The sequence below is a fragment of the Nicotiana attenuata genome, unplaced genomic scaffold (assembly GCF_001879085.1).
Source record: "Nicotiana attenuata strain UT unplaced genomic scaffold, NIATTr2, whole genome shotgun sequence".
NCBI lineage: Eukaryota > Viridiplantae > Streptophyta > Magnoliopsida > Solanales > Solanaceae > Nicotiana > Nicotiana attenuata.
Window position 1 is genome coordinate 584501 of NW_017670419.1, and position 15383 is coordinate 599883.

The window sequence follows — 15383 nt, forward strand, 5'->3', positions numbered from 1 at the left end:
ATTTTTTATTTTGGACGAAGTTTGTGGTTTCGACTGAACTCATTACTTTTAACTGAATGTGTTGATTCTAAATTTTGAATTCGCCAATCTAACACAAGATTAGGATCGTCCTTTTCGTTCTATGCAATCGGTTCCAGTTAACTCAGAGCTTGCCTGTTAGCGGTTGAGGGAATTTTCTTGAAATTGCAACAAGTCACTCGAAATCTTATTGTTATCTCCACAAAACCACCTACCATTAGTCTTCGGCCGGAGGGGTTTATTTTTCAAAAACGTCGGGGCGTAGGCTCTCAAAGAGAGAAGCCCAACGAATGTCAGATGCAAAGCTTGATCTGTCTCATGCTAGTTTTTCAACAATTATGCTTCAGTCTCAAATTGAATATGAAAGAATGATTCATGCATTCTTTTAGTTCTTTTTATTTATTTATTTATAATTTTTGATTCATTTCAACTTGGTAATGTTCCTTTTCTTGATATTTAAGCCCATTTGAAATGACTTGAGTCCAAAAATGCTTGCAATAACTTTTAATGCTTGGTTTATTACTTTGTTCAAAGGGATTTTTACACAAATAACTGGCAGATTTTACTCTTTACTTTTCTTAACTTGTATGCATATATTATATACTGATTATATATATAATATATAGATTATATTATATATTCACGGCTATTTGTAGTTCAATTAAAAGTTAATTCTTTTTGTTAAAATCTTGTTTGACTAAATGGGTCTTGTCACATCATAGTGTAAACAATAACTTGGCCTTTTCTGTTGGTCCAAGGAAGAGACAATAGAAGATTTGACAATTCAGAAAATGGGCTTTGACCCATTTATGTACTTTCTATTTTTGACCCATTTGGATTCAAATTTCCACAATTTAGTGTTGAAGTTTAATGTGAAAATAGCACAGGCTAGTTTCGGACTGGTAATTAAAAAATAAAAGCGTTTGTAAAGTCATTAAAAAATAGCCACTATTTTGCGACAACACGGAAAGTTCAGTATAACATACGGAGATTGGTGCAACTGTGCATGAACTTCCAGCATAATATACTGGAACTTCAGCACACGGAAAGTTCCAGCATAATATACTAGAGATTGGAGCAGCTGTGTATGAACTTCCAGCATATTATGTTGGAACTCCAGTATATTAAAAAATTCGAACTCCCGTATATTATGCTGGAATATTTTTCGGATTTTGAACAGTATTTTCGTTCAGATTTATCTTTACATGAAAAGTGGCTAAATTTCGATTACTTTTGAAACTATGGCTATTTTTCAATTGCCACTTGTAAATCTGGTTATTTTTGTGGATCATTTTATGAGAAATTCTTATTTGTATCTTTCCTAATTCACATTATTAACTTGAAATTGTACTAGGATAATCTCCTCGCAAATATAAACTTGTCTCTGGTCTTTTCTAGGAAAGTTATAGTTTCTTTAATTCTTGCTTGAAATGGGAAAAGACACACACTGTATCCCAAATCTAGTTATAATTTTTTTTTCTAAAATTGCAAGCATCCTTTTATTTATAGTTGTGACTTGTGATCATGGAATTTGTGTTAATTTTTTCCCCAAGTGAGCAATGGTTTAGTATATTTGGGCTTTCTCACACATTGGTAAAGCAAGATATGAGTTTGGGCTCCTAACTTTACCTGAAGGCCCAAAAAACCCATCAAAAGTGGACTTCATATAAGCCCACTTTACTTAATCCATTGGATTTTTTTTCATTTTTAGCCCGCGTCAGAAACTATTTACCTTTCGTAACCCAAAAAATGTGTAAAATTTCTATAATTTTTGTGTATAACATACAAAAAGTATATATACAAAAATATACATTTTTTCAGCTATTATTTTGAGAGTGGTTATACAGTATCATTTTCCAAATCCATTTGCATACCCGGTCCTGTGGTTCTATACATTGCAAATGAATACACACACACACAAGATATTTGTTACCTTATTGCAAATTTAAGCATAAGTTGGTGCACTCATGGTTAAATTCTAAGCATATTTAGAATAATTTCCAATCGAGTCCTCAAATTTCCTCATTATGTAGATATTAGCATTGTTCAATTTTATTTTCATGGTTCTCTGTCAGATCATGGCCCCTTTTCTGTTCCTGAGCCGAGGGTCTACCGTAAACTGCCTCTCTATAATCATAAAGTAAGGGTAAAGTATGCATATACACTACTCTGTCCAGATCCCACTTGTAAAATTTTATTAGGTTTTTTGTTGTTGTTGTTCTTTCGGATTATGGCCATACTACTTGGGTTTGGGTTCGCATTCCTGCTAGGCTAAACACATGTTAGTTGTAGGAAGTATGGTTTTGAAAATGACTTCGATTCGACAGATCAGGCTCAGCTCCTCACTTTACGTCAGTGGACCTATAGGTCGGGCCGAATAAGTTATAGTTGCAATTTTATTACTTTCAGGGTCATATTTTATGTAGTTGAGCTAAATAGAATTGTAAATATACTAATAAAATAGTACGGGCTAGCTAGTTTTCGGGTTGGTAATTCAAAAATAGCCGCGTTTGCAAAGTCATTGAAAAATAGCCACTATTTTGCCGCAACACGGAAAGTTCCAGCATAATATACTGGAGATCGGTGCACTTGTGTATGATTCTATATTTGACATGTCTAATTGAATTGTAAATGTACTTCTTTATTTGACATGTATAATTGAATTGATGATTCAACACCAAAGGAAGACCACATAGTAAGCAGTGACGCCACACTCTTCCTAAAGTCGGTTAAATTCGTTTATTTTTAATGTCCAAAATAACAACAAACACCAGAAATTAAAAAATATTAATTCCACATATTTCTTCCTTATTATTATCAACTTCAATTTCGTATCGTTCAGTTTTCTCTCTTCTCCAATTTCAGGTATATAAATCTCACAATTCAGTTTCTCAAATTGGAAAACTTTATTTCTATTTTTTTTTCCCAATCAATTTCATGTCTTTATTTGTTTGTGATCTTCAAATTCTTATCATTTGGTACCAGGAAGAAAAGTTTTTTTTTTTAATAATGTTTTAATATAAATCTCAAATTTGTAAAAGGATTATGAGAAGTACTTGGGATGCGATTTTTTTTAATGTTATTCCCAAAAAAATAGAGAATTAGAGGAGTGCTGAATAGGAATAAAATTATTTAATTTTTTAACGTAAATTGGACATCAATCTCTTAATTTTTGTTAAAAATAAAATTTATATATTTAGAAATGATATAGTAAAAGGTTGTATGAATTGTAACTGATAGTTGAAAAACTGTTCAGACAGAGGGAGTACTTGTTATTTTGGAGAATTTATTCAGTTTCAGTTTATTTCTTGTTTAATACAAACAAAGGATAATTGAAAATTAAAATATATGTAACTTACTGCTTGTTATCTGCCATGGAAATCTGTCTCTAATTTGTTGATTTTTTTTATGTATGCAAATGTATTTTTATTCTTTTTTTTAGAAGAATTAACCCAAATAGTCGCCCACCTAATCTCTTAAACTAATAATAGCGCGGATATATACCATATATATAATTCATGTATAATATACATATAACTGTGTATAATCAATGTATAATCTATTTATACTGGCTAGAAAAAGTAAATATTGAATCTGGCCGGCTATTTGTGTAACAATCCTTTTTATTATAGGTATGGCAGAAGTATCAGGTATGTTTACAGTACAACAAACAATAGGCAGTGTATTATGTTGCAAATGCGGAATTTTGATGCAACCAAATGCTGCCAATATGTGTGCTAAATGCTTGCGATCCGAAGTTGATATAACAGAAGGCTTACAGAAGAATATTGTGATTATCCATTGCCCCGAATGTGATAGCTATTTGCAGCCTCCAAGGAGTTGGATCAAAGCACAGCTCGAATCGAAGGAGTTACTCACCTTCTGTATCAAGAGGTTGAAGAATTTAAATAAAGTTAAGTTGATGAATGCTGAGTTTATTTGGACTGAACCTCATTCTAAAAGGATCAAAGTTAGGCTTAGAGTCCAAAAAGAGGTTCTAAATGGAGCTGTTCTCGAACAAACATATGCCGTTGAGTATGTTGTTCAAGACCAAATGTGTGAATCTTGTTCAAAGGTGCAAGCTAACCCTGATCAATGGGTGGCGGCTGTGCAGCTTAGACAGCACGTTTCTCACCGAAGGACTTTCTTCTATTTGGAGCAGCTCATTCTTAAGCATGCTGCGGCTAATTGTGCCATAAAAATCAAAATGTTGGATCAGGGAATTGATCTCTTCTTTGCACATAGAAGTCATGCTTTGAAGTTTGTTGACTTTGTGAGTCGGGTGGTACCTGTTAGGAGCCGAAATGACAAGCAACTTGTATCTCATGATCACAAGAGCAATAACTTCAATTATAAGTATACATTCTCTGTAGAAATCAGCCCAATTTGTCGTGAGGATCTGATATGTCTCCCTCCAAAAGTGGCCGCTAGTTTAGGAAATACCGGTCCTCTTGTGATCTGCACCAAAGTGAGCAACAGTATCGCTTTACTAGATCCGTTTACTTTGAGGCATTGTTTCTTGGATGCTGATCAGTACTGGAGGGTGTCGTTTAAGCCTTTGTTGTCTAGTAGACAGCTCGTGGAGTATGTAGTTTTAGATGTTGATGTGGTTTCTGAAGAAGTTAATATTGGGGGCGCGAAGTATGTTTTAGCTGATATTCAAGTGGCTCGTGTATCTGATTTCGGGAAAAATGATACTATGTTCTCGGTAAGAACACATCTAGGCCATCTTCTAAATCCCGGAGACTATGCCCTCGGTTATGATTTATATGGAGCAAATAACAATGATATTGAGTTAGACAAATACAAAGGTCTTGTCCTTCCAGAGGTGATATTAATTAAGAAAAGCTATGAAGAGAAGCGCCAAAAGAAACGTGGGAAGCCTCGGTCTTGGAAGCTTAAGTCTCTTAATATGGAAGTCGATAACTCTGGCAAAGGTAGAGATCAGGAACAAAAGTTGAACTCAGAATATGAACAATTCTTGAGAGATTTAGAGGAGAATCCTGATCTGAGGTTCAACATATCATTGTATCGTAATAAAGAATATCAACGATCGGAAGTCACATCTATTGCTGATGGGGAAGATGTTCCTTCTATTCCTTTGGAGGAGTTACTTGCTGATCTTGATCTGAGTGATATGGATGTTGAAGAAGATTGCATCAGGGAGTGAATTGCAGACTCGTGAATTGGAAGCGGAACTTGAAGTTTGCCCCTGAAGCTCGTCTTATTATGTCGTGCAAGTCAGTGGCTTCATAAATTTTGCGTTCTAGTACTAGTACAACTAGTTCTTGTTATTTCAATATAATGATGATCTGATGGCTATTTCTATCTTACGCCATTTGTTTGTTCCCTCTGAACATTGCCTTACTAATGTTCATGTCTGTTATGGAGACTCACTACCTCTAAATGCCTGCTTTATTTTGGTTGGCTTCATGTGATTTAGCTGTATTATGTGAACAAATTATGGTTACTCCAATTTTACAGACCAATTCTCTTGATCTTTCTTAAAAACCAAATCCGAGGAAACAATAGCCTCAGTATTGAATTGAATTTTGGGAGTGTTTTCTCATTATCTGTACCTTGGTCAGTATGACAGTTAATACTCCATAAGTGCCAACAAAGTTGAGGAATAAAGACCCAAAAAATACTTGAGATGATTTGATATCGTATATTTCTACTACGGTTTCAGCCGTATTTGATGCAGTTCAGCAACTGAATTTCCATTCTTTAGATGGTCGATATGTCATACGAGAATCATTTTTCTATGTACTTCACAATAAATTGAGAATTGGGAGATGAATGCCTTATGCTGGAACGAAACGAACTGAAGCAGAAACTGGAAGTACATTGTTCTTCTGAAACAAGAGATGCTCTCTTTCCAAAGAAGTACACAAGCTACAACGGTGGACGCGACCTCAGTGCCACATGATCTTTAAGGGGGGACTGCAACAGGTAATTTGAAGAACAATAAGCTTATTGAAGTTAGATTTTTGCAATTTCACATTTCTTTTCCTAACTTTTGCTTTTTCTTTCGTTCCAATTTTATCGAACGTCTCTGATGGGACAATTTTTCTCTGTTTCTTTGTCTCATAGAGAAGAAAACCTAGTGTGTGTGTGTGTGTGTGTGTGTGTTTCATATTTGACATGATAATACATAGCAATGTCTAAAGTCCCCAAATCCACAGAAATCCGCCTCTTATGCACTTCACAGATCACATCTTTTGTTCTTTTTCACTTCAGAATTTTCTAGCTTTTGCCAAAATGGATAGTTTAACTAAGAATGGAAACTAAAAACAAAGGACTTATAGGGTCAACTTGACTTCTTACCATGAATGATTAAATGAAGGAGGTCAATCTAAATTGGAATTCGAAGTTAATACATGACAGAAAATCACCTCAAATATATCACAAGATAGAGCAAAAAGATTTGTACCAACATTCATCTATGTTTAGATCTCATTTTCATAAAATCTGGTAAATTCCGTTGAAACACAAAAATCTCCTACTTCATCCGCTGTATACAATCGCGCTCTTTACAGTAATAGGAGGAAGATTTGTGGGTGGAGGAACCTTCCTCTGTCTATACAAGTTTTGAGTCTGCTACTTTTCCTGTTAGCTACCTTCTATGTTCTATACATGTATCTACTCAAAGAATGCACAAACAATTTATATGGCGGACAAGACAGTGCGCAACATGCTTTGATGTGGTAAAGGTAATGTTGCATATATGTTGGACAGGACAGAAGGCTGATGTTCCCTTTGGAACTTCTTCAATAGATTGATCATTCGCCTGATAGTTTCTTCTGTTGCTAAATTGTTCCCTGCCCATAAAACCTAAAAAAGAGAAAGAATAAAGATAATATATGAAATGGTGGATACCTTATTAGGTATATGGAACTGTACATTGTTTGTGATAGGTTAACTGTTACCACCTTCTTTCATAAAGCCTATATTGACCGGGTATAGTTAACTAACAATGTGGCAAAATTTTAGGATAAACGGTACAGGAAAAGGAAATACTACCTCAGCAAAAATTGCTATTATTTTCGGTATATAAGATCCTTGAGGGCCAATAATTTTCTTCTCCGACCTGAAAGAACAAGGCACCATGCCAACGATGCATAAGAAATGTTGAAGGTTTATAATCATGTATTGCTTATTGCTCAACTGAAAAAACTTACGTTTCCATCATCGAACAAAGCAGTTCGTGATTGATTTTAGCCTCATCCAGATTACACCTTATTGGTAAGTGGCTAAGCCAAAGCAAGATAAACTGCCACGCAAAATAGTTTTGTAAATCAAGAAAGTCAAGAAGGTTTATAATATGTCAGCCAATAAACCATAAAGTTATCAAGAGAAGTCGTAAATTTGTGTTGAGTGTTTATGTGTTCTAGTGTTATTTATAAGAATGATATAGGGAAGGAGTAGGAAGAGAGAAAACCTTATAGGTGTAAATGCCTTCCCAGACAAACTGGCTTAACTTCCCACTGGTAGAAATGGCAGCCTCGTAAGCCATGATGTTATCCGGGCGTTTTGCATCGGGATGCTCCATTACAGATTTTAAATGATTGAATATTACTGAAACAACATTAGAAAGCTAAGTCAGTCCTGCTAGTGGAGAAAATAAATATCTTAAGCATGTTATAATGCGCAAATTACCTATAGTATGAGGCTTGAGGATATCACCTCCGAATTCAGCACAAATACCAACTGCAGTTGCTACTAACTGAAAAAATATAGAATGTCAGATTTGAAATGTATAAGGCTGATTTTCTAGGGAAACAACTGTAAAAGTAGGGGATAAAACCTGCTGAACATCTGGATTGTTATGATCGTAAACTCTAAGCAGGAGATGTATCCAATCCTCATAGTACCTGCTTTTAAATAATCAAAATTGAAGTTCAGCTAAAGCAAATTGTGCTTCCTTGACTAACAAGAGACTGAAAGCACAAAAGACAAGACTTGCCTGAATGCATCTTCTCGGCACTGCTCAGCAACATCACGGAAAAGGTGCACTAAAATTCTTCTTTCTTCTGCTGTTCTATCATTACTCTGTGCAGAAGTATGTAGAAAAGTAAAGGGAAACTCACAGAGGAGTATAAAAAGGGCAGCCCGATGCACAAGGCATCCGCGTTCACGCAGGGTCTGGGGAAGGGCCGCACCCCAAGGGATGTGATGTAGACAGCTACCTTAATGCAAGCATTAAAGGCTGCTTCCACGGCTCGAACCCGTGACCTATAAGTCACACGGAGACAACTTTACCGTTGCTCCAAGGCTCTCCTTCCACAGAGGAGTATAGTGAAAAGGAAATGTGTAATGTCAAGGAAACCATAAAAGTGTCACCATACAATTTCTCAATAGACTTGTTTAAATGGCAGTTTATTATCAGTTTAGTCACTCTTGATGCTTCAGTAGGACGTGTCACGAATTGGATTACTTATATAGTACATGATAGAGAGAGAGTAACTTACCCACATAAGTGTTACATGAGGCAAAAACTTGTCAAAAAGGGGCAAGAATGATGCCTTGAGGTTTTTCACCATAGTTCCCAGGCAAATGCCGATCTGAGTTCAGGAAACAGAGAAACTAACGAAGGTAAGTCTAAGATCCCGTTATATATATATATATATATATATATATATATATATATATATTAGAGGTTGTGTTGAGATAAAACACTAACATTTCTACATATAGTTAAGTGTTGCTCAGTTTCCTCCTTAAGCAGTTCCTGCTCCCTCGAATCGTTGCGCTCTCTTACCCTTTTCTCTCTTTCTGTTTTGCGGTATGAGCAAGTTGAGAGAACCTCTGATATGCAATCAACAAATTTTGCAGCTTGGTGTTTACTTAAATTTGAACCCAGAATCTGTTGAGTAAGTACTTTTTAGTGCACAGTCACATAAGCTCAAGGGCAAAACATGCGAAGAATAGTATTACAGAAGAGAAAATAGTATGCTGACCTGAATGCTTTCGTTGAATGCCTCCAATAGTCTTGCTTGAATTTGTACCTTTGACTCCTAAAGGGAAAGTAGTGTTAAAAGATCGTATCAATATGATATTTGATTAAACTTTTGCTACAACTCTAGGTTAATTACCTTCTCTAATGCATTAAGCAAAGCCGAGATTATGGTGTCAAATAGCTTTTGAACTGGGGGCTTGCCGCAACCTGTTACAGGAAGCCCTTTCTTCACAGCAAAAGCAGCTGAATGCAACAGTAATGGCATTGCTACAAAAGGAATAAATGCAATTTAACAGAACATCGGATAAAGTTCAGAATGCCTGAAAGGAATGATTAGAAAGACACATGTAGAAATTTACCAGAAATGGCGGCCATTCTTACTTCTTCGCTGAATTTAAAGGTAAGATTTGGAACTAAACCACTAACAGCCTGTATAAACCACAAGTTGGATAGAAATGTTCATCTTCATGTGATAGAAACCACAAGTTTAATCCTTGTAAATTGTAATTATTCAAGACATACCTCATTAACCCATAAATGCAGCCCTTCCTTTAACTCAGCTGCAAAGCAACATAGTATATGACAGGCCAAGGCTTTTTCTTCCAGAAGTGCGCTTCTTATCCCGATCTTTTTATTCCCAGAAGTGACTTTAATCATGCTAGAGAAGATATTTATATGTCAGCTGAAGACATCCGCAATAGATTTATGCCAAATAAGTTGCTTATTTTAGTGACTTTGTTTCTCTTTATTACTTGCTGAAATCGACATTTCTCAAACTATCTTTGTGACACAATGTTGGGACCATAGTCTCAGTCACTAAAATAAGCAACTTAAGTGAAATGCACAACCATCTACATGCACAGATAGTACTAATACATCTGCCATGCATTATAAGTGAAATTTCGTCCGAGTGTTTTAGGAAGATCCAACCTTTCATCATCAGAATCCTCTGTGTCTGAATTGTTGGAAACACTCAAATAATTCTTTAGCTGAGCAGATTTTAGTACGACGGGCATGGCAACACTCAGATAAGGAAGGAAATCTGTCCCCAAGCATTTGCATAGTCTACCCCATGCCTGTAACCGAATCAAGTATACGAAAACCATAATGTTTATGGTGTAAATTAGCCAAAAATAGAAAAGAGAAGTTGCAGAAAATTCTAAGTGTATCAACATACTTGTAACAAAAGGCTCCTCATTGGATCTTCTACCTCCATGTGAGTTTCTTGCAGTGAAATGAGCGCAGAAGTGACCTAAAATGACACATTGTTGGTAAAGCAGTTTCCGAACTTAACTGATGTTGATAGTTTCAATTAGTATAAATGTTTTTTTTTCCAGTTTTCTCTGTAAGAACTGTATCTACAAGATGTTGCTGTAGGAATGAAGTTGGTCCATGCTCTAGTTTACTACAGCACACACCTATTCCTCTGGTAAATTCAAATTCTTATTACCGCTTTCCACATTTCCTAATCAAATATGACTTTATTTTCCCTGAATCTAATGGTTTAAGTATCGGTTTACCGCTATATGGTTCTAACTTTAAATCTAAAATGTTCATTGTATTGGTTTATTTGACAGTTCCAAGAAACACAGTCCACTTTTATAATATGCGTGCTACAAAGGAATGGACAGATATAATCTGTATTCACCTTCTCAACATAATCAAGGATTGCTAGATTCCCGACAGCCATTGCGATCGTGGTAATACATTCCAAGGATTTGGTAAGGAGCATGCGACTTGTATCTTTAGTAGCAGTTACCATGATAACTTTCAGATATGGCATTATTGAATCATATATGTATGCAGAGTCCTACAATATCCCAGGCAAATGAAGTTTAGAACACCAGAACATCGAAAGGAAAGTTCTTTTTGAACCTCTGAAAACAAAAGTACCTGTGATGAAATAGCTAAAGAAGCTAAAGTTGCAAGAGCCGCTTCCTTCATCATCGTCATTCCTCTCTGGAATTCAGCGAGTCACTTGTTAGTCCAAATCATATCAGAGATATGGCTGTTAAAAACATATGTCGTTACTCTTACATACATGTATACCGCTGCCTGATGAATGTGGCAACACACAGTCATCAGACACTAACATTATGTCATTACTCTTACAGAAGTAAACACTATATACCTCATAGATTTGGAAAAAGTGACATACCTGTAGAAACACGAGTAATTTACTCACTATTCTCTGCAGGTAAGGTTTCAAGACATCTGAACTGCAATTGCGAGTGAACAACAGTATTGCTGAAGTCGCACGTGTCTATACAAATGAGGTAGTATTAGTATGCAATGATATGTATTTGCAATGGATAAGTGTGAAAAGTTTCATTCAGGTGCTCAAAAGCCTGAATGTAAATTATACTCTCTGTAAAATTAGGCCAACCTTAAAAGGTGGTAGCTAAAAAAGGATACAGAGAAGATGTGAAGTACCTGCAACCTAGGATTGTCAAAATCATCTAAAACTTCTCGCAAAGCAGGGAGGATCTGTTGGTGATATTGCTCTTGAAAATGTGGGCTCAGATACTTTGAAAGCTGACCAATTGCATGAATTGTTGCCCAGCGCACTCGGGGATGCGTGTCATGGATTAGCATCACAACAGTCTCTACAAGCTGCCCCATCTCCTGCAACAATGCCTGGAATTCCCACACCATAAATCACATACAAATACTATATTAAGCCTATTTTTCACTTCTCAATAGCCTTCTAAACATTAAAGTTGAACCTCTGTCTTATCTTATTTAACGGTGTTTTACTTCTGACACATACCAAAAGTACCCTTGGCACTCGTAGTCTAAACATGCAATAACATTTTAATGGTTATATGAACACGTCATTGATGGTAAAATGGAAAGTTAAGTTAAAGAGATCTTATTTGACGGTGTTTTACTTCTGACACATACTAAGAGTACCCTTAGCACTTGTAATCCAAACATGCTACAAATGGCTATATGAACAATGTCATTAAGGTTAAAATGAAAAGTTCAAAGTTAAGGAGATCTTATTTGACAGTGTTCTACTTCTGACACATACCGAAAAGTCCCCTTAGGCCTTGTAGTCTGAACATGCTACAACATTTCTATGATTAAGAGTAAAATGGAAACTTCAAAGTTAAAGAGCTTCCGGCATACTCGTTAGAACGGAAAGAGTGCTACATAAAATGGAACGGAGAGAGAATTACCTTCGAGCAACCCTCGGAAATCAGACCAATTGCAGTAACAGCAGCATGACGAATTCTCCAATTTTCATCATACAAGAAGTTGAACAAACACTCAGGGCAACTAGACAAAATCACATTTCCTCCTAATGCAATTGCTAACCTATCCAAACTCTCCATAGCATAACTACACATACTCAATTCCCCTCCATTTTCATCATCACTAATTGCATTTCCCCAATTAGGATCATCTTCAATATGTACTAACATCACAATTAACTCACTAAGTAACTTAGAAACAACATCCTTATCAATCTTCTGCATCATTCCACAACCATTTTCCTTATCCTCAGCAACTGTTAAAACAAACTCAATACCAAGTTGTCTTGTCTTCTCTTCTAACTCCAAATTCCCAACTATTTTCACCATTGAATCTATTACAACATCAATCTGAACCTTAAAAAACTCAGTTTCCGCCCCGGCCAAAATTATCAAATCCTCAAGAAGACTACACACAAGAACTTCCTCACCTAATGCCATAAACAAAGTCATCATCACATACGCCATAAGATCATAAAACTTGCTATAATTCGCGGTATTTCCCAAATACAAAACCAATTTTACAGATGCCTTAGCAGCAGCAACACCACACCGATGATCTTCCGTTACAGTAGGCATAAGATCCTTAAAACCCTCAATCAAAAAATCAATATAAGGCATAAAAACCTCAGGACAAATAGGAATCAAATCATTCCATAATAACAAAGCACCCAATCTTCTATACAAACAACTCGAACCCAATTTTCGAAACATGAAGTAAAACAAATCATCCCATTCATTTTTAGGAAACAACAAACCGGCTAAACTTGCTACGCAAGAAACACAAGCTTTTAACGTTTCATAATCTTTTTCAAGCCATAAACGATAGTTTAACCCAATTTTTAAGTCTTTACGTGTAAATGGAGGAAGACGGAGCCAAAGAGAAGGAAGAAGATCACGAAGAAGATAATAACAACGAATACCTGTGATCGATAAAGGGTTACGTTGAATCATTTCGAAAAGTTTGAGAATTAGAGCAGTTGGGTAATGGTTTTTGGTGTAATTGAACAGAGTTTTTGCTGGTTGATAAAGATGATCGTCGTCGCAATGGAGATGTGATAGAAGATTGATCATTGGGTACGGGTCGGGTCCGAATAGTTTTTTTGCGGATTCGGGTGACGCCATTGAAGAGAGCTTTGGAAAGGAACTGTGTGAAGTTCGTTTTTGGTCAAATGGGGTTTTTGGCGGGGTTTGAACTTTGAATAGACGGAATTTGTTGTAATTATAAGGCGGTTGGTTGATTAACGGCTGTGATTGAATTTTGATTAAAGATTTTGACGGCTAGGATTCTATGTTCTGTTAAGGTGGATCAGTTCCTTATTAGTATTAGTTCTTAGCTGTATTACAGTTGAATTTCGTTATAATTTGAGAAAAGGATTGAAATTAATTATAGGATTTATTTGTTTAAATAAAAATGTTTCTTACTTTCTATACTAGTTACTTTTTATGTTCGGCATTCTTATTTTATCCTTTATAATATTTTCTTATAAAAAGCACAGAGCATATTTAATTAAAATCACAAGATTTAAAGAGTAATTTTGGTATTATTATTAGAAGGGGAGCCTTAGTGTAACTGGTAAAATTGTTGCCATGTGACCAGGATGTCACGAGTTCGAGTTGTACAAACAGCCTCTTGCAGAAATGCAAGGTAAGGCTGCGTACAATAAACCCTGTGGTCCGGCTCTTCCCCAGACCTCGCTCATAGCTGGAGCTTAGTGTACCAGACTGTCTTTTTTGGTATTATTATTGTTGTTATCATAATCTTTTGTCTAAGAATACAAGATTCAGAAGTTTTACTTTACTTCATTAATGTTGTATCTAATGAAATCAAACTAAGAGGACGAGTATGTTTTTGCCTAACTAATGTTCTAGTGACTTTGGGTTCTCATTTTGATATATTTAATTTTTGGCTCTTTATTTGTTGAAATCTATGCATGACAACATATCAATATGATATTTTCCCAAAGTGAAGCTAGAAATTTTAGATGGCGTTGTGATTGTAACAAGGTAACACAATTAATTAATGAAAAAATGACACTTTATAGCCGTTCTTAAAATAATAGTCGAAAAATATATATTTATTTTTAAAAATATTTTTTGTATATATATACGTTTTATATGTTAAATACAAAAATCATATAATTTCTATACACTTTTTCGGCTACCGAATGTAAATAGTTTCTGACACGGGCTAAAAGTGAAAAGCCCTTAATTTACTTAAACTCCTAATGGAAATACTCGATTTAGATTTAACTCGAGTCTTCATTGTTACAGTACCTTATGGAACTCGATGTAGTTTATTATTGGGAAATTACCAGCTATGTCCATTTATAAGTAGCTCATTACAAAAATTGGCCAATTGATAAAATATTACTAATATTAGCCAAATTAGCCAATTAGCTATTTGTAGCAAAAAAATATCAAATTTTTGCTTTGTTTTGAGTGGGTATTATTAGAATAGATTGGGCACAACTTAAGGAGCTTGAATCTTAGTTTTGGGATGATTTGGTGAAGTTTTGAGGTTGTTTGAATTGAAAATTCAAAGTAAAAGCTGAACATGAAAAAAAATTATATGTGTATCACTGTGTATCACATATGTATCATATTTGTATCAATTATGTATCACATGTACATCCATGTATACCTGTGTGTGAGATACATGCGTGATACATGTGTCGCAGAAGACTTTTTTGAACTCGATTTAATTACGAATTTTGATACAAAACCAGTCCAAATCACCTCCAATCTTCCTCAAATTTTGTATATTGACTTATCTACATATTTTCAATGAATTTCAACTATACCCATTGAAAAAGTTCCTTCTTTGTTTAGATTTTTGGAATATTGTATAGATTTTTGTATTTCATCACCTTATTTGCTACCCCGTCCATGAAATTTCCTTTCCGTCTTGTATCTAATGTTGCTAATCACGCTTAAAAATATGGAAGGTGATTTTTGCATGTGATTCTTTGAGAGAAAGAACCCTATTATTTGGTTTTTCAATTTTTGTTGGCTAGTTTTGGTAAGTCTATGACTAATGGCTAGAGGTTGGTAAGTTGAGATTTATTTTGGACATTTGTGTAAGTTTTTATTATTTATCTTATCATAGTTGGAGGTGGATTTAGGTAAAACAAGAGACGATTAAAGAT

The 15383-nt window shown here is 35.2% G+C and overlaps 3 protein-coding genes across 5 annotated transcripts; 1 reads left to right on the forward strand and 2 right to left on the reverse strand.

The window, feature by feature from the left end:
* Positions 1-2779: 2779 nt before the first annotated feature.
* On the forward strand, positions 2780-5414 carry LOC109239166 (60S ribosomal export protein NMD3-like). The gene is made up of 2 exons (XM_019405690.1): positions 2780-2883; positions 3651-5414. Exon 2 carries the CDS (start codon positions 3653-3655, stop codon positions 5186-5188), a length of 1536 nt encoding a protein of 511 aa, XP_019261235.1. The 5' UTR covers positions 2780-2883; positions 3651-3652; the 3' UTR covers positions 5189-5414.
* Positions 5415-5605: 191 nt separating this feature from the next.
* LOC109239167 (importin-5-like) lies at positions 5606-10175 on the reverse strand. Of its 3 annotated transcripts, none has more exons than XR_002069859.1 (9): positions 9908-10175; positions 9500-9635; positions 9337-9406; positions 9114-9244; positions 8979-9035; positions 8702-8884; positions 8490-8582; positions 7460-8070; positions 5606-7291 (listed from the first exon to the last, which is right to left on the reverse strand). XR_002069859.1 is itself a non-coding variant. In XM_019405691.1 (8 exons), exons 1-8 carry the CDS (start codon positions 10150-10152, stop codon positions 7948-7950), a joined length of 1038 nt encoding a protein of 345 aa, XP_019261236.1. In that variant the 5' UTR covers positions 10153-10175; the 3' UTR covers positions 5606-7947. The 3 variants fall into 3 exon arrangements, 1 of the variants encoding a protein (XP_019261236.1); XR_002069858.1 differs by having other exon boundaries at positions 5606-7108; positions 7200-8070; XM_019405691.1 differs by having other exon boundaries at positions 5606-8070.
* Positions 10176-10479: 304 nt separating this feature from the next.
* Positions 10480-13410, reverse strand: LOC109239165 (importin-5-like). Its single transcript, XM_019405689.1, has 5 exons — positions 12160-13410; positions 11411-11614; positions 11136-11240; positions 10871-10936; positions 10480-10787 (listed from the first exon to the last, which is right to left on the reverse strand). The coding sequence occupies exons 1-5, from the start codon at positions 13357-13359 to the stop codon at positions 10500-10502; spliced, it is 1863 nt and encodes a 620-aa protein (XP_019261234.1). The 5' UTR covers positions 13360-13410; the 3' UTR covers positions 10480-10499.
* Between the last annotated feature and the right edge of the window lie 1973 nt (positions 13411-15383).

Coding starts and splice junctions, on each gene's coding strand:
- LOC109239166 (XM_019405690.1), top strand. CDS start 3,653: ATGGCAGAAGTATCAGGTATGTTTACAGTACAACAAACAATAGGCAGT.
- LOC109239167 (XM_019405691.1), bottom strand. CDS start 10,152: ATGTTGATACACTTAGAATTTTCTGCAACTTCTCTTTTCTATTTTTGG. Junction 9,407..9,499: donor TGCATTTATGGGTTAATGAG/GTATGTCTTGAA, acceptor TGGTTTATACAG/GCTGTTAGTGGTTTAGTTCC. Junction 9,036..9,113: donor TGCTTAATGCATTAGAGAAG/GTAATTAACCTA, acceptor CTTTCCCTTTAG/GAGTCAAAGGTACAAATTCA.
- LOC109239165 (XM_019405689.1), bottom strand. CDS start 13,359: ATGGCGTCACCCGAATCCGCAAAAAAACTATTCGGACCCGACCCGTAC. Junction 11,241..11,410: donor TTGACAATCCTAGGTTGCAG/GTACTTCACATC, acceptor TCATTTGTATAG/ACACGTGCGACTTCAGCAAT. Junction 10,937..11,135: donor AATTACTCGTGTTTCTACAG/GTATGTCACTTT, acceptor GCTGAATTCCAG/AGAGGAATGACGATGATGAA.